Source organism: Oryctolagus cuniculus, chromosome 19 (genome assembly GCF_051225735.1).
Source record: "Oryctolagus cuniculus isolate XC-2025 breed Fujian yellow rabbit chromosome 19, ASM5122573v1, whole genome shotgun sequence".
In the NCBI taxonomy this organism is placed as follows: domain Eukaryota; kingdom Metazoa; phylum Chordata; class Mammalia; order Lagomorpha; family Leporidae; genus Oryctolagus; species Oryctolagus cuniculus.
The window spans coordinates 53,117,017-53,133,710 of record NC_142885.1 but is presented as its reverse complement, the minus strand read 5'-3'; the positions used below and the strand labels follow the sequence as shown (position 1 = coordinate 53,133,710).

The 16,694-nt window shown below is 57.8% G+C and overlaps 2 protein-coding genes across 7 annotated transcripts in view; one reads left to right on the top strand and one right to left on the bottom strand.

The window, feature by feature from the left end:
- The window catches only part of PLK1 (polo like kinase 1), an 11,944-nt gene extending 9,661 nt beyond the window's left edge, over positions 1-2,283 (top strand). Inside the window, exons 7-10 of the mRNA XM_002711849.6 lie at positions 980-1,057; positions 1,198-1,352; positions 1,439-1,621; positions 1,780-2,283. Of these exons, the coding sequence (XP_002711895.1) occupies positions 980-1,057; positions 1,198-1,352; positions 1,439-1,621; positions 1,780-1,986 (623 nt within the window). The 3' untranslated portion in view covers positions 1,987-2,283. The remainder of the gene's footprint in view (positions 1-979; positions 1,058-1,197; positions 1,353-1,438; positions 1,622-1,779) is intronic.
- On the bottom strand, positions 1,922-16,694 carry ERN2 (endoplasmic reticulum to nucleus signaling 2). Of its 6 annotated transcripts, none has more exons than XR_016226110.1 (22): positions 16,500-16,694; positions 14,730-14,835; positions 14,323-14,356; positions 13,986-14,058; positions 12,118-12,190; positions 11,863-11,970; positions 11,468-11,569; positions 10,318-10,582; positions 9,242-9,320; positions 9,001-9,148; positions 8,789-8,910; positions 7,632-7,787; positions 7,272-7,437; positions 5,325-5,409; positions 5,002-5,191; positions 4,818-4,917; positions 4,533-4,729; positions 3,748-3,895; positions 3,530-3,657; positions 2,896-3,052; positions 2,744-2,811; positions 1,922-2,657 (listed from the first exon to the last, which is right to left on the bottom strand). XR_016226110.1 is itself a non-coding variant. In XM_008257890.5 (22 exons), exons 1-22 carry the CDS (start codon positions 16,596-16,598, stop codon positions 2,445-2,447), a joined length of 2,784 nt encoding a protein of 927 aa, XP_008256112.4. In that variant the 5' UTR covers positions 16,599-16,693; the 3' UTR covers positions 1,922-2,444. The 6 variants fall into 6 exon arrangements, 4 of the variants coding, with proteins under 4 accessions (XP_008256112.4, XP_069920679.2, XP_069920680.2 ...); XM_008257890.5 differs by having other exon boundaries at positions 2,896-3,019; positions 16,500-16,693; XM_070064578.2 differs by having other exon boundaries at positions 2,896-3,019; positions 7,272-7,431; positions 16,500-16,693.

Sequence of the window (16,694 nt, the reverse complement as noted above, 5' to 3'; positions counted from 1 at the left end):
GGGACCGCGCGTGCGCCGAGGATGTGTGCCCAGGGCATCTGGGGAGGGCAGGGACAGTGCTGACTCATCCTGGCCCCTGTCTCCATGGTACTTTTTTTTCCCTCCACGTCCTGTAGCTCAAAACCCAAATGAGTTTGCCTGACGTGCAGGGCCCACCATGGTGTGGCTCCTGCCTTCACTTCTGAGCCACGTCTTATGCGACAGATGCTCCATCTTCCAGCACCTTGAGGTGCACCTTCGTACAGCCACACGCACTGTGTTGTGCTCTGTGAGTCCCTGTCGATCGCTCAAGACAGTTGACACAACAGCTACAGATGTGCTGCAGGCGCAGGGCTTTTGCTTGGACCACTCGCTGCCCCTGGAGCACACTCGCCCTAGACACCTGCGAGGCTCACTCTGTCACCTCCGTCACACATCTGCTCTGATGTCCCCTCCATAAGCATCTCCCAGCAGCTGCTGCTGGCACAGGGCAACCCCCTGCCTGCCTTATGGTTCCTCACAACACTTCTCACCCAACAAACACCAACACGTCCTTTATTTAATGTAAGGAATTTGGTGCAGGCACTGAACATAGAATTTAGTATATTTGGAATTGTCTTTCTGGTCACTGTTTCTTAATCGCTGCGCACTGGAAAACCAGATAACTCATCAGCCACTGACTTACCATGATAGAAATAGCTTACAAATCTGGTCCACACAGAATTAGCAGATTAGCGTTTGTCCCTACAACTAAAATGTAAGTTCTGTGAAGGCTGGGTTTTCCTCTCCCTGTACCACCCACAGGGCCTGGCTCTCTGTAGGCCCTGGATCACTGGGCCAACTGAATGAAGGGGTGAATGAGCCCTGGGCCCCGTTCTGTGACTTGGTGCTCAGATGGCTGAGCCCGGGTGCGGTGCCCGACAAGCTTCTCTGGCGAGGGCTATGTGAGTCGACCCAGAGGGAAGAGCCCAGTCCTGACTTCTGTCTCTTTCTGTCCCAGAGGAGGCCGAGGATCCCGCCTGCATCCCCATCTTCTGGGTCAGCAAGTGGGTGGACTACTCGGACAAGTATGGCCTCGGTAGGTGTCTCCGGAGGCAGGGCTGCTCAGTCGTCACAGGCGCTGGCCTCTCTGGGCTCGCGGGTCTTCTCTCAGCACTGTCCTGTTCCACCCCTGGCTTCCCGCCCCCCGTTTCTGAGCCTCCCTCCGCCCACTGCCAGGCTACCAGCTGTGTGACAACAGCGTGGGGGTGCTCTTCAACGACTCCACCCGCCTGATCCTCTACAACGACGGCGACAGCCTGCAGTACATAGAGCGAGACGGCACCGAGTCCTACCTCACCGTGAGTTCCCACCCCAACTCCCTGATGAAGAAGGTGAGTGTTGGCTGGCCCCCGGGCTGGCTGCTGTCGGGGATGGTGCCAGAGGCCAGGCTCTCCAACCCCCGCTGCTCTCCAACCAGATCACCCTCCTGAAGTACTTCCGCAATTACATGAGCGAGCACTTGCTGAAGGCAGGCGCCAACATCACGCCGCGGGAAGGCGACGAGCTGGCCCGGCTGCCCTACCTGCGGACCTGGTTCCGCACCCGCAGCGCCATCATCCTGCACCTCAGCAATGGCACCGTGCAGATCAACTTCTTCCAGGTGAGCCTGCCAGCGACCCCCGTGACCGGGTCGGGAGTAGGCAGCCCGGGCGCCTGTACGACGGGTTTCAAGTGAGGGGGCTTCCTCCTCCCCTGCCAGTCGGGGTGTCTGAGCCCCCCACACGCCGTAAGCAACGCTGGGTCTACAATTCCTTCCAGGATCACACCAAGCTCATCCTGTGCCCCCTGATGGCTGCTGTGACCTACATCGATGAGAAGCGGGACTTCCGCACGTACCGCCTGAGCCTCCTGGAGGAGTACGGCTGCTGCAAGGAGCTGGCCAGCCGTCTGCGCTACGCCCGCACCATGGTGGACAAGCTGCTGAGCTCACGCTCCGCCAGCAACCGCCTCAAGGCCTCCTCCTAGGCCCCCCAGCCCCTCCGGACTGGTGCCCCTTCACCCCCACCTGCACCCGGGGCTGCACTGGTTGGCGCCCATGGTGCTGTTTCCGTAATGTGCCCCCCAGCCCTGGGGGCTGGGCCGAGAGCCACATCAACGTGGAGGTGGGGTTGCTGTGTAAGTTATTTTTGTACATGTTCGGGTGCGGGTTCGGTAGCCTCTTCCCCTTCCCTCTCAACCCCGCCGTATGAATTGTACAGAATATTTCTATTGAATTTGGGACTGTCCTTTGACTTTATATACATTAAACATATGTGAATCTTCGTTGCCTCTTGTGTTCCCTGAGTGGTGCGTAGTCCCTGGGCTCCCCTGTGGCAGCCCCAGGCTGTCGAGCCCCTGCCGGTCCTTCCTGCAGGCCAGCGACAGCCACAGGCCCAACTCCTGGGCCGGATGGCACAGAGATTGCCTCTGGCCCCCAGCCCACGTCAGCTCCCAGCAGCCCCTGGGCATGGCTCCCTGGCCTCCGAGGCCGGCGGGTAATAGGGCAAGAAGAGGCTTTGGGAGGCGCAGCTCCTCATGGCCTGGTGCGTGTGCAGGAGCAGCCGGGGGAAGCGGCGGGTGAAGTACTGCACGAAGCTGTCGGGAACTTGGCCCAGCGCCTGCTGCACGTCTGCTGGCAGCTCCCTGTAGTGGTGCTTCTGGAGACCGGGAGGGCAGAGAGCCCCGGCTCAGCTGTGGCCTGGCCTCCCCAAGACCCAGGCCGCCCCCAGGCCCTGGGACACACCTTGTTCCTCATGGCGCGGAGCAGGTCTCGCACGGACGTCCCTTTGTACGACCGGAACCTTCTCAGATCTATGGGCCGGAAGACCAGAGGCAGAGCTGATCCCATGGGAACAGGGCTGCCCCTCAGCCCAGCCCTGCCCAAGGGCGCCCTACCTGTCTGCAGCGGTGCGGAAATGTGCCTGTGCCAGTTGTGCCGGACCACCGCGCAGCCTCCCGCCTCCAGCGCCACCACCAGGGGCCCCTGCTCGGGCTCCTTCTCCAGCCAGTCGCTGACGTCCTAGGACCCCAGAGCTGCTAAGCCTGGCGACTGCTAGCAGAGGCCAAGAGAGTGTCGTGTGGCTTGGGGGAGTGAAGCAGCAGAAGCTTCTTGGGTCAGGATGGTAAGGATCACTGGAGGGGGGGCAGCTTCTCTGTGATTTATCCGGACCTATGCTGCTCCCATTCTGCAGATGAGCACACTCGAGGCTCAGAGGCACAAAGTCCTCTGTTCAAGGTCACCCAGGTGGAATGTACCACCTGAGCATGGGTGTGGCCTACGAGATGAATTCAGGGGGAAAGGAGTGGGGTGGATTCCCATCCAGGGGACAACCAGGTAACGAGTGGACCATGGCGGGCCAAGATGGTGACGGCCAGGAGTCCAGGCTCTCTGCTGGTTTGGCTCAGGAGCCAGGCTGCCTGCCAGGGTGCTACTGTTGTTACCACCCCAGCCAATCTGCCTCCCCCCTTTCTTGCTTCTCAGGACCAGAACGTGGGGCTCCAGGGGGCCCTTCCCAAGATTTCCTCTGACCTGGAAGAACTGGAGCTGCTTGGCCGGGCTCCAAAAGAAGGGGTGGGCCAGCACCTGGGAGGCGGAGGGGCGGGCCTGGGGTGTGGGGCTCAGCATGGCTTCCACCAGGTCCCGGGAGATGACCTTGTCTGGAGGACGGAAGGGGAGGGATGGCTTCAGGCCTGCCGGGCCTCACGCCCTTCCTCCTCCCCTCTGGGCCAGGCCCAGGCCTCCCTCACCGTGAGCCTCTTCCTCCAGGTGAGCCAGGCAGGGAGCCCCCGCGAGGATGTTGGCTTGGCGATAAAGACTCTCCCCGAAGGGGTGGCTGCCGCCAGAAAGCACGTAGTAGAAGACGCAGCCTGCCGAGAAGATGTCCACGGCGCTGGTCTAGGGGCCAGAGATGAGCGTAAGGAGGACTCTCCGCTTCCGGGACGTCGGCCTGCGGCCTGGCTAAGCTCTCTCCCAGGGGCCCATACAGCAGCCAGCAGGTTGGTTCCAACTAGGACTGACGGAAGCTCCCTGGCGGCAGCCCCTTGGCTCTGAAGCCCCTCCCCTCTGCACCACTGAATGAAGCCAATGGCTCTGTGCAATGGTGCTAGCTCATCTGATGCCCCAGAACCCTTGAGACCAATGGCTCTTGGCCACGGTTCCAGATTAAAATCAGCTGGGCTCCTACCCCAGGCCAATCAATCAGTGTGGGGCCGGTGAAGCAAATGAGAACTGAAAACCGTTTTTTAGCTCGAGGTTTCTGGACCTTGGCACTGTTGTCGTGTGGTCCAGATCATTGCTGTCCTGGGCACTGCCGGGGTGCTCAGCACCATCCCTGGCCTCCACCCACCAGATGCCACCAGCACCAAAGTCCTGGCAAACAAAAATCCCCCCAGACATTGCCTGACGTCTCCCTGGGTGGCACAGTAGTCCCCGATGGAGACTCTGTCGTACGGCAGGTCCCCAAGGGCCTCCCCAGGAGGAGATCTGGGGCAGGGAGGGGTTCCTGCAGCCTGGGGCACGTGGGGAGACTCACAGGACTGGCTGGGGGTTGCTTTAGGAACTCGGGTGCCATCCAGCCTTCCGTGCCAGGGATGCCCGAGCGGAGGCTGAAGCTACGGCGGCCGGCAGGCAGCTTCTTGCAGAGCCCGAAATCAGAGAGCACCACCCGGCCTCGGCCCTGGCTGTCAGGCCCGGCAATGAGGATGTTGCCCGGCTTGAGGTCCCGGTGCACTGCGGGAGCAGAGAGAGCAAGCGAGCTGACCGCGGAGGGAGGAGTGTGAGAGGCTGGGGATGGGGGAGGCAGGCGCATGGCAGGTACCTATGTGCAAGGCGTGCAGGTGAGCCAGGCCAGACATCAGCTGCTGTAACACCGTCTCGGGCCCCAGGCCCCAGCGGTCCAGGTCTGGGTTTTTCACGTACTGAGGAGCAAAGCGTCTCACTAAGGGCAGTCCGCAGCCTCCCTCTGGGCCACCCGCCCCGCCCTTGTTGAGCTCCCGGCTCACCTCCTGCAAGGAGGCCCTGCAGAGCTCCAAGGCGATGTAGTGGAACTGGGGTCCCCGCTCGGTGCAGAAGTAGCGCAGCACGTTGGGGTGCCTGTCGGACTCCTGCAGCAGCTGGACCTCACGCTGCACCAGGCTGAAGCACTCGCGGAGGAGCCGCTTGACGGCCACTGCCCGCCCCTCAAACTGTCCCCTGGGCGATGAGGCAGGGCAGGGGGCTCAGAGAGGGTAGGAACGGGTGAGCAAGAGACCCCCCCTCCAGCCACACCTCCTTGGGGAGTCTTTGAAAGCATGACCTCCCCGGGGGGCAGCGCACTGCCACTCACCGGAAAACGAAAGTGCCGCCAGCCCCGCGGCCCAGCACGTCCTTGGGGTCGAAGGAAATCTTCCCCACTACGGTGAGCTGCTCGGCTGCGGAGAGGCGGGTGGCGTCTCAGGAGCTGGTGCTCACCGCCGGCAGCCACCCTCAGCCTGCCAGGGCTGTGCACGCTTGGCTAAGTTCTTGCCGCCCCTGCCACCCTGACCTTTCTCTGCATTTCACCCTTCTGTGCTCAGCCTGGTGCTGTTGTAAACAAAGACCACGGGGCCTGGGGGCCAGGCTGCCTGATGCTGCCACTTCTCTTTGTGTGTGCTTGGCTGGCACTCCTTAACCACTGAGCCCTTGGCTTCCAAACAGGGCTAGTGTCGGGGCCAACATTGTGGCGTAGTAGGTTAAGCCTGCAGTGCCAGCATCCCATATGGGCGCTGGTTCGAGTCCCGGCTGCTCTTCTTCCGATCCAGTTCCCTGCTGATGACCCGAGAAAGCAGTAGAAGATGGCCAAAGTGCTTGGGCTCCCGCACCCACGTGGGAGACCCAGAAGAAGCTCCTGGCTCCTGGTTTTGTGTCGGCTCCAGCTGTTGTAGCCATGTGGGGAGATCGAAGACTTCTCTCTCTGTCTCTCCCTTTCTTTGACTGTAACTATGCCTCTCAAGTAAATAAATAAATCCTATTTAAAAAATTATCTCCTCTCTCATTTCTCCCAGTTCCACCAGCTGTAATGGGATCCTCTAAGCTGAGGTGGGATCGGCTTCAAACGAGCAGGTGAATTGTGGCAGCTGAAGCTTGATGAGAGTTGACAGGAGCCAAAGGAAAGATGGGCCCAGACAGGGCAGGAAGGCAGGGATGCTGGGATGCCAAGCCGTCCCAGGGTTAGTGCCAGAGTGGCAGGAACCCCAGACAGCCCCAGCTGCCCGCTGAAGATGGGTAAGACTGGCTCAGGTAGGTGCAGGTCTATAGGTACAGACGGTTACCACTCCTCCAGGTATGGCAGAGATGGCAGAATGGGCTGTGCCCTGCTCAGCTCCACACACAGTGAAATGGACAAGGGTGCTCCAGAAAGCCCATGGGAAATGGAATTAAGAGACCAGTTTGGGGGCAGGTGCTGGGAGCAGGAAGTTAAGCCACCTGCATCCCATATCAGCGTGCCTGGTTCAAGTCCCAGCTACTCTGCTTCCAGTCCACCCTCCGCTTGCTGATGCACCCAAGGCAGCGGATGATGGCTCATTCAAGTACTTGGGTTCCTGCCACCCACATCATACATAGGAGACCCGGATGGAGTTCCCGGCCCAGCCTTCACGACTGTGGGCATTTGGGGAGTGAACCAGCAGATGAAAGATCTCCGTCTCCCTCTCTCTCTCCTGTCATTCTGTCTTTCAAATTATATATATATATATATATATATATATACACACATATATATATATGTATATATATTTTAAATCCCTGGAGTGGGAAAGGTACAGTGTGTGCCTCGGTGTTCACCATCACAGTTTCCAGATAGAATACTATGTTTAACACAAATGTTAGTAAAATCACCTAGGTATGATTTATTGGTAATGATGACCGTGACCTCCCACTGCCAGTGAGTGATGGAATGGGGTGGGTGTTATGACTCCCATTTGACGGATGAGGAAACTGAAGTTCAGAGTCAAACAACTCGTGAAAGTTGACAGAGTTACTCTACACCTGGTTCTACCTATGCCCAGAGCCCCTGGAAATAATAACAATGATGTGGACACCCGCCGAGGGTGCAGCAGGCACTGTTTGCAGCACTCGTCTCAACTTATTTAGGCTTAAGCATTCCCCGGAACCCCAGGCTTAAACCTCCCTAGGACCCTGAGTGCGATCCTGACTCCTTGCTCACAACCACCCAAGTCCCTAATGAGTAAAAAAAAGACTTTGAACTTGAACTTGCTCCTCCCTTGTCTCCGCCCCTGGCCCCGCCCCAGCTCACCTTCAGGGTCACCAAATGTCTGGGTTTGCTCCGAGGGGCTTTGAAGTCTCCTCTGGCCCTGTAGGGTGGCCCCTGAGGGCGGGGCCAGGGCTTCCTGTGAGAGGTGAGAAGGGCCTGGGACTGCAGGGGGAGTTTCCCGCTGCTTCTCCGCCAGCTGCTGCTGTTGCTGCAACACAAGGGCTTAGAGAGAGCTCAGCCCTGGTCAGGGCTGCCCCGTTCCAGCCCAGCCTCTGTGCTGGGGACACTAGCAGAGGCTTGGGCCAAATCTGGAGTTGGATGGAGGACGACACTGCTGGGTGGCTTAGGAGAGGAGAAGCGGATTCCCTCAGGGCGCTCCTGGGGTCAAGGTGAGGGGCTCACCTGCTTCAGGAGCAGGAGGATCCAGCCTCCCAGGAGCACCGCAGTGAGGCTCGCTGCCAGCAGGTCTTGGGGGCCCAGGCTGGAATCGGAGTCTGGACTTTTCTCTTCAGGATGCAGCTCCAGGTTCCAAGATTCCTCCCGGCTCAGGCTCAGAAGCTGGGGACAACAGGGCGCTCCCTGTTGACACCCCCCCCAAATCGTGGAACCCCTAGCGCTTCTTCGTCATCCAGTCCAGGGCCAGGCTTAGCAAAAGGGGCGTGGGGAAAAGGGGCATGGTGCTCTCCGCAGTCCTGGACCATCCTGGTGGCCAGGAGAGTGGTTTTCCAAACCCCGCCGATGAGCAGCAGCGCACGAGATAGACTTAAAAAACACAGACGTCCACCCCAAGAGGCTCTGAACTTGCTGGGTCTGGGGTAGGCTCCCAGGCTATTCTGATGAGCAGCCTGATTTGAGAATTATTGCTCCAGGTCACGGCTTTGAACTACTGCTGGTTCTTGTCCAACTCTCTCCCAGAAGAGCGTTTTTTTTTCTCTTGTCAGTTTCCCACTTGATAAACATTTTTTTTTTTTTTTTGGACAGGCAGATTTAGACAGTGAGAGAGAGACAGAGAGAAAGGTCTTCCTTCTATTGGTTCACCTCCCAAATGGCCGCTACGGCTGGCGCACTGTGCCGATCCGAAGCCAGGAGCCAGGTGCTTCCTCCTGGTCTCCCATGCGGGTGCAGGGCCCAAGCACTTGGGCCATCCTCCACTGCCCTCCCGGGCCACAGCAGAGAGCTGGACTAGAAGAGGAGCAACCGGGACAGGACCAGTGCCCCAACCGGGACTAGAACTCGGGGTACTGGCACCGCAGGTGGAGGATTAGCCTAGTGAGTCATGGCGCCGGCCACTTGATAAACATTTAACAATTTATTCACCAAGGAAGAATAAAAACAAAAACAAAAACAAAAAACCTGTGGCCCATGTTTCATTAGGTGGCTGGTATCTTCTAATATTTCAGGCAGTGACAAAAACAATAGCAAAAATGTTTATCTTCGGGGAAATTAAGTGAGGTCAATTGACCCTGCCCCAGGTGTGACTGCTAGCAGCTGGAGAAGTTCCAAGGGCTGCACACCCACCTGCTGGGCACCTCCGTACTCTCGACCTGTCTAGCACTGACCTCCAGGAACAGGGCTGGGGCACGGGTGCTCTCTGGGGGTCTCGTCTCTGCAGACGCGCTTGCTGACGTAGGATGGACCCTCAGCATGGTGGTGTGCAGGACCGGGGGTGGCTCGTGGTGTCCTAGAGGCAAGTCAGAGGGCTGAAGGTGACCTCAGCCTCCTAGCTGGAAGCCTCACTCCCAGGTCCTTTGTCTTCATCCGGGGATCTCACCGATGAGCAGCCACTGGCTGGGGAGGGCCACGCTGCCTGACGGGTATCGGACAGCAGTGCTGGGTGAGCCCTCTCGCTCCCCCGACACTTGAACTGTCACCTCCTCCGTGGTGGGGCCATTCGTGGGGGCCAGGGTCAGTCCACGAGGCTATGGCAGAAGATGGAGAGCCATGAGCGAGGGCGGGGGCCTCTTCTCTCCCTTCACCCCCTGTTTGCAGCCCACTGCGAGACCCCTTCTCACCACTAGGGCCACCCCTGTGTGGACCAGTGCTTTGGAGACGTAGAAGCCTGCCTCCTCCTTCCCGACATATAGTGTCATCCTAATGGGGAGAAGACAAAGGGAGAAAGATGAGTGACAATGGTGGATGGTTCCAGCTCCTACTGTATCCGTGCTCATGCGTAGTCTCTTCACACTGACCCTGACCTTGGCCATGTGACTTGCTTTAGCCAAGGAGACAACAGCAAATGTGACACAAGCAGAGGCCTGGAAAGGGCAGGTGCACTGGGGTTTGCCCTCTCGTGTTCTTCTTTGGAACCCGGGACTCCGTGTAAGGGATTCAGGCTTGCCTGCTGGGGGCATGTCAGATGTGATGAGCTGAAATGAACTATTCTGTCTGATGCCCCAAGGCCAGAGAGTCCACCAGGTGTGAGCCGGGCTGGTGAGGCCATCCTAGTCTCCAGCTGACTGCAGAGAACCATAGATTATTGAAAATAACGGGACCAGCACTGTGGCATAGCAAGTAGAGCTGCCGCCTGCAGTGCCGGCATCCCATATGGGCGCTGGTTCGAGTCCCAGCTGCTACAATTCCGATCAATTTCTCTCCTATTGCCCTCTATCCTACTATACTTTAACATGTCTGTTTCCCCCACTAGACTCTGAGACTCCAGTAGGCAGAAACAGGGCTGTGTGATTTACTGTTGCATCCCTAGAGCTTGGCACATTGTAAGTGCTCAACTAATATTTGTGGCGTGAATTAAATGAATAGGCAACCCATGATTTTCCAGTCTGATTCCCATCTTGGGAGATACTAAGGTATCAGATGCGTGATCAGGAAGGTGATATTTAAAGTATCTAAGAACCAATAAGATGCAGCACCTACCACTCAGAGGTGGGCTGAGACCCAGACCACAGTTCACCCCAGCAGTTTCTAGGCACTGGGGCCATCCAGGGGCTCTGGGGGCACCTAAGGGGTGCACTCTTTTGGCCCCTGGTTCAGCTATATTGTTGCGCAGCACTGAGCACAATTCCTGGCCACTGGGCCTGGGCTGCAGCACCTTCAGAAGCCCCCTTCCCGGGCCCCAGGCATAGGCACCTACAGAAGCTGGGTGTCCAAGGCGGAGAAATGGGTGGCTGCGTCCTGGGGGCCCACAGCTGGCAGGCGGATGTGGCCCCAGCGGAGGGCGAGGAAGTGCAGGGTGTCCCGAGCCAGCGTGAGATGGGGCAGCTGGCGCAGGCCATCCTGGTGCCAGGCGTAGATGCCCATCACAGGCACACCCAAGTCCTGCGTCCACAGCACCGTTCCACTGCCGGGGTCCACGGTCAGCAGCAGGCCCATCCCGCAGGATGCCAGGTGGCTCATGTCTGCCAAGAAAGGAGCCCCGGGAGCTGTGGTCAGGGAGCTCTAAGATTTGGGGCGGTTTGTATGCAAACTCTGTAGTCACCATACAGTGTGGCCTGAGAGCACCCTTAGGGTGGGCCATCCGGAGGGGGGGGTCCTTCAGGTGTGTGGAGGTCAGCAGAGGTCACCTGGAGGGCTATCAGGATGTGGGGAGGTCAGAGTTCATGGGGTCCCTTTGAACATGAGGGGGATCAGTCAGGATCATCCAGAGGTGACTCGGGTGTGGGACATGGGGTGGCCACACGTGGTCGGTTTGGCGGTCACCAGGATGGGTTGATAAGGTGGCCTGGAGGCATACAGGTTGCATGGGAGTCACCTGGAGTGTGAATGGGGTGAGTCTGGCGTTCCTGGGGGTGCCACTTGTGATGTGGCAGGGTCACTTGCGTGGCGCCTCAAGCAAAAGGATGGAGTCAGGGTTTGTAGGGTTACTAGGGGCACCTGTGAGGTCACCTGGGCAGCTGGATTGGACAGGCACCATGGCAAGGGGTGGCCAGGGTTATTGTGGGGAATCGTTTGGAGGAGAGGTCACTTGGGGTCATCTTCCAGGGGCCACTCAACAGGCAGGGATTGGTTAGGACACAGGGGGTTGCTCCGGGTGAGTGTGTGTGTTGTTGGGCTCATTCAGGACACGGAGAATCACCCAGCGTGAGGATGCTGAGGGGTGAGCCATGGCAGATGGGGGTCAGTCCAGGTGTCGAGGGGGGTCCCTCGGGGCCATCAGGGTTGTCATTCAGGGAGAGAGGTCAGGTAGATCAGAGCACGAGTGGGATTTGGTTGTGGATGCCAATCAGAGTTTCCCGAGTTGTGGCGCCTGTGCCGAGGTGGGGTCCAGGGCAAGTGGCACTCACATCTCCCAGGGGAGCCATCCACAGGGGCTGCTGAGTAGCGGCGGTAGGTGATGTTCCAGCGCAGGGCCCGGGCCCGGGGGTCGTGCATGGTGACCGTGTACTCTGGGGACCCCCAGAAACAAGGTCACCAGGAATGCCCGTGTGATGCCTCTCCCACCCACACTCCCATCCCGGGGGCCATTCCTCCTGGGGTGGGGGTGGGGGCCTCCCCAACATCACAATGGTAGAGGCCAGCACGACCTTGTCTGCTTCTGTATCCCCAAGAGTACTCAGCGGAACGTTTGTTGATGACTGATAGATTGGCCTGGCTTCAACATGGACAGCCATAGCCAGTAGGGGAAGAACAAAAGGCTGGACTGCCCAGGGCTCGGGGAGCCAGCTGGGGCCCAACTCACGTGTTCGGCCGATGTAGAGGCGGGGAGTGGACGGACCCTCTGTGGTCAGGGTCATCTGGGTCTCCCCTGACTCAGGGTCCACCACAAACCAGGCGTCCTGTTTCCGGCCTGTAGAAGTAGAGAATGCACCAGCTTTCAAGATGGCGCAGGTGAGGGAGTGCGTCCTGAGACTCCTGTGCCCCTGCTGTTCCATCATGACCTAGGTCTCTGTCCCTGTGGCTGCACCTGGACCCCACGGGCTGGAGAGGTGCTCACCTGTGTAGAAGACCCCATCGGAGCTGCGGCAGGGAGAGGCGTGAACCAGCTCTGGGATGGTGAATGGAAGTTTCTAGGGAGATGGAAAAGTTCCAGAGAGCGTAGAAAGACTCCCAGCATTTCCCAGGTCAGGCACCCTTCGAAAGCTAACCCATTCCCTTAGCAACCTACCCATTAGGTGCCATTGTGAGTATTTCCATCCTCCAGGTAGGGAAATGGGCCCAGAGATGCTAAGTCACACGGCTAATGTCACACAGCCAGGCCTTGAACCCAAGCTGTCAGGCTCTGGAGCCAGCACACTTAACCAGTTCACTCCACAGCCTCTCCAAGGACTACTGAAAATCCTATAGCCAGTGACAAGGCACCACGTGATCCATTTGGTTCCTGTCTGACAACATCCTCAAAAGCACACAGAGAGACTCCAAAGTGTCAATGGGCCATGAAAGACTCAGCTGAGGAGCTGTGCTGGAATAATGGGGATCCTGGCCGGGTGTTGACTGTGAAGGGAGGTCTACCTTCCACCCCTCTCTGCCACACTCACGCCTGGGAATTGGACTTGTCTGGGTTGTGTGAGTGGGTGTCCTGCACTCTGACTTCCCGTTGGGTTTGAATAATGGGGCAGGCTGAGATCAGGTCACCTATGTCCCAGTTTCCTCTCCATTGAGCCACCTTGGGCTGGCTATGTCCCTCCACCAAAGACCTCAGTCCCATCAGGTGCCACCTCTGCACAGCTCCCTCTGGTCCAGGCTATGGTGACTGCTCCCTCCCCTTTCTCCAAGTCTTAGGGCTTAGGCACCCACTGTGAGCCATAGGATGCTGCACTATCCATTGTGGCTGGCCTTCTGTCTACACTTTTGTATGTAATCTCCTTAATACAACCTCCTTGGGGCTGGGGTTGTGGTGCATTTGCTTTTGACACTGGCATCGCATGTCAGAGAGCCAATTCCAGTCCCAGCTGCTCTACTTCTGATCCAGTTCCCTACTAATGTGCTTGGAAAGGCAGCAAAAATGGCCCAAATGTTTGGGCCTCTGCACCCACATGGGAGACCCAGATGGAATTTTGGGCTCCTGGTTTCCTTCTGGTCCAGCCCATTGTTTCTATTTGGGGAGTGAACCAGAAGATGGAAGGTCTTTCTCTATCTCTGTCTATCCTTCACTGTCACTCTACTTTTCAAATAAACAAATCTTTAATAAAGCTTCTGCAAGCTCACCTACTTGTGTCATATGTTTGCTGCTGGGACCTTAGCTGACTCACACACTAAGATCTCTTACCAAATGAGCTTCCTTAATCACATACAGCTACCCAACTCCTTTCTGGCAGGCTTCTCAACAGCGTGGTGAGAATCCTGACAAGACTCAAGGTCCAGTGGTCACCACCGAAAGTCAGTCAACCAAAGACCAACTTTCAGAAACAGAGCTGCCTAGCTGACCACCAGCTGACCAGACACACCGGAAAGCTCAGGAAGCACCAGCAGAAGAACCTCCCAGCTGAGCCCAGCCTAACTTTTCATCCCACCAAATTTTGAGTTGAATAAATTATTCGGGTTTAAAGCCTTTGAATTTGGAGGCAATTTATTGTTTATTAAAAACTGATGTGTACATTTCCCCTAAGACCCTCAGTGTCCCGGAGAAGCCCCTGGGGCAGCCTCAGAGGCCTGGGAGTCAGTCTGTTTTTTAGGTACAGCCAGAGCTCCCCTCACTCCTCTAATAGGTTCCTCTACATAGTTTTCCCATAATGCACTTGGTGCCCTTGCTTGCCTCCTCTGCAGGACAACCGGATTCCGACCACACTGCCCTGCCACCCCTCAATGCTCTGGCTGGTGGAAGTCCCAGCCCTCACCCTTCCCTGAGCTCTGCGGGATACGCACCATTAATCCCTGTTGCTTCTGGGTCCCCAGGATGTACAGGCTGCCATCAGCTGGGTCTGAGAGGAAGGCCGTTCTGTGGAGCGGAGATAAACATGGAGAAGGTTGGGCACAGACCCCCTCCTCCAGGAAGTCCCCTTTCTCCCCAACTTCTCAGCTAGCAGAAGCTTGCCCTTGCAGATTCCACACCTTGGAGCTCTACAATGTTCCCCCACATCACACCCAGACCCAATTCTCTTCCTGTGCTTCCAACATAACCCCCATCAGAGCTGTTCTCCCCCAACCATGGCTCCCCCATGCCCCGGCTGCCCTCTCCCTAAAAGGCCCCAGGTTGACTTACTCGGTGACATACATTGGTCCTTGGATGATGGGATCTGCAGGGACAGGGATGTGGAACATGAGTAGCCCCCTCCAGACTCTCGTGGAAAAGCATAGCTCATACTCACTGTGTGTTGACTGGGGATCCAACACCAAGCCCAGCACTTGACATGGATGCTATGTCACCCTTCCAAGAACTCCCCAAGGCAGAGTCATCACCCTTTGCCCCATTTTACAGATGAGGACACTGAGGCTCAGGGAGGTGAAGTAGCTTCCCCAACACCGCACAGCTGGTTAGTGGGAAGCTGCCTGCAGATACTGGGTGCAGGATTCTAGAGCCCATGTCCTTAACCTCTATGCCACCATCACTCCCCCCTCCTCCCCTAAACTAGGGGTCCAAGGAGGCAGGAGCAGCTACTCCATGCTCACCATCCTTCAGTGTCCACTTCAAGTCCCCTGTCTCTTTGTTCAGTGCGTGGAGGCTTCCGTCCAAGGTGGACACCAGTAGGAGGCTGTCTGGGCTGAGGGTCTGGGCCTGCCATGAGAAACAAGTCACTTACAGGGGCCTGTGGCCACCCTTGACCTTGGCTGTAAATCTCCTTCCTCCAGAGGCAGACCACGAAGGGGAGGAAGAATAACTGGAAAAACTGCTGGCTCCACCCATAACCTAGACCCTTAAGAGGGGAGCCACTGGGAACTGAGAGCTGAGGGCCAGTGTCTAAATTCCTACAGTGTCTAAATTCCAGGCACTGTGCCAATTCCTTCCCACCACCACCCCCAACCCCACCCCCAGTTCCTCCTGGTTTTCCAAAGCCTTTACAGAATGACTACCTGACCCTTATAGCTTCCCTAGGAGACTGACACCATTAGTCTACCCATTGCACAGATGAGGGAGACTGAGGCTTAGGAAGGTTGAGTAATTGGCCTAAAGCTGCCCAGATACTAAATGGCAATTGAGAATTTGAACTGCCCTGTATCTGACTCCAACACAGGTCCCCCTCTCATTTGTCACAATGGCTGCCTCTTTGGGGATGACCCTTTTTGCCTCCCCAAACTGGCCCGGCTGCTTTTGGTGCCAAGCTCCAGTGGGCCCCCCAACCAGGGCTTGGGGGGTGGCCGTGGGAGGGAGGCCCGGAGCCGCCTTTACATCTGGCCCCTGCTGGGCTCACTCGCCTGCTCCAGCCTCTCCTTGAGCAAACAGGGTGAGGCTGAGCTCGTAGCAGGAACTCCTACATCCGGGTGCCCCAGCTGCACCCCTGCAACAGCCACAGCCTGTGCCAGGCCCCCCAGGTTTGAGGTCAGGCTGACGGTGTGTAGTGGAGAGTTAGGACACTGCGTCTAGTTTTTTTTTTCTGGGTCTCAGTTTTGTCATCGGCAACATGGCGGGAGGGAGAAAGGTCTAGAGACAAGGCCACGACATGCTGCCCACCCTTGAGTTTGGCTTGACCATCACAGTCTGGGAACCTTGCTTTTCCTTAACAGCCAATATTTTTAAACATGGGAAGATTTCGCTTTTTAAAAACCCACGTTTTTCATTTTTCTAGAAACAACGGAACTGGCTACCCTTGGCTCACATTCTGAGTTGGCAGCTGTGGAACTGGACTCGGAGCTGGGGAAGAGGTGCAAAGGGTGCCCAGCCCTGCCATGGTCCTCCTAGCTCTGTGGGGCTCCAGGCTTGGGGGGGCGTAGGGAGGAGCAGGATGCCAGCCCGGGCTCCTTTGGTCTTCAAGCTGCAGTTCTGTAAGAACGTCTCTGCTGCTCTCCACGAGAGGGGGTTGGGGGGACCAGACCCCTACACCTCCTCTGGTTCGCTTATACCAGTTTCATCTTGGGTGACGTTGTGCCTTGCATTTCTCAGCAGACGGCACTTTAATTCATATTTTCAAAGGAAGCAGAGTTCCCCAGAACTTTAAAGCCAGACCCCCCCTCCTCCCCTGTGCTGTGCACCTGTCCCAGCTCCCCTCCCCCGCAGAAGAGGCGGAGTGCTCCAGCCACCAACGCCCTTCCACGCTGGCGTGCCACCTAGCCAGGTAGCTGTGGAGGAAGACTGACGACTCCTCAAACCTGGGGGGCTTTCATTAGCCAGGGGCGGATTTCAGACGATCCGGGGCCCGAGGGAGGGAGAGGCGTCCCCGAGCGAGCGCGCCCCAGCCCGCAGAAAACCCAACCTGGAGGCTCCGCATCCATCCCCGCTCTCACCTGTGGCCCGAGCGTCCCCAGCAGCGCCGCCACCTGGAGAAAGAGGAGCTGGAGCCGGAATGGGGGCCACGGCCCCGACCCCTGGACTGCGCTCTCCATTGCGCCCTGGGCACCGCAGGGCTGGCCCGGTCCCTCCGTGCCTCCGGGGGCCCGCCCGGCCGCCACGGGACCTGGAGGAGACTCCGCCCTGGGCTG

Bases quoted from the DNA above. Each gene is read 5' to 3' on its own strand.
- ERN2 (XM_008257890.5), bottom strand. From the start codon at position 16,598: ATGGAGAGCGCAGTCCAGGGGTCGGGGCCGTGGCCCCCATTCCGGCTC. The intron at 11,971-12,117 runs GTGAGCACCTCT...CTACTTCTACAG, and splicing joins CGATGGGGTCTTCTACACAG to GCCGGAAACAGGACGCCTGG. The intron at 3,658-3,747 runs GTGAGGGAGGCC...TCCGTCCTCCAG, and splicing joins CCTGGAGGAAGAGGCTCACG to ACAAGGTCATCTCCCGGGAC.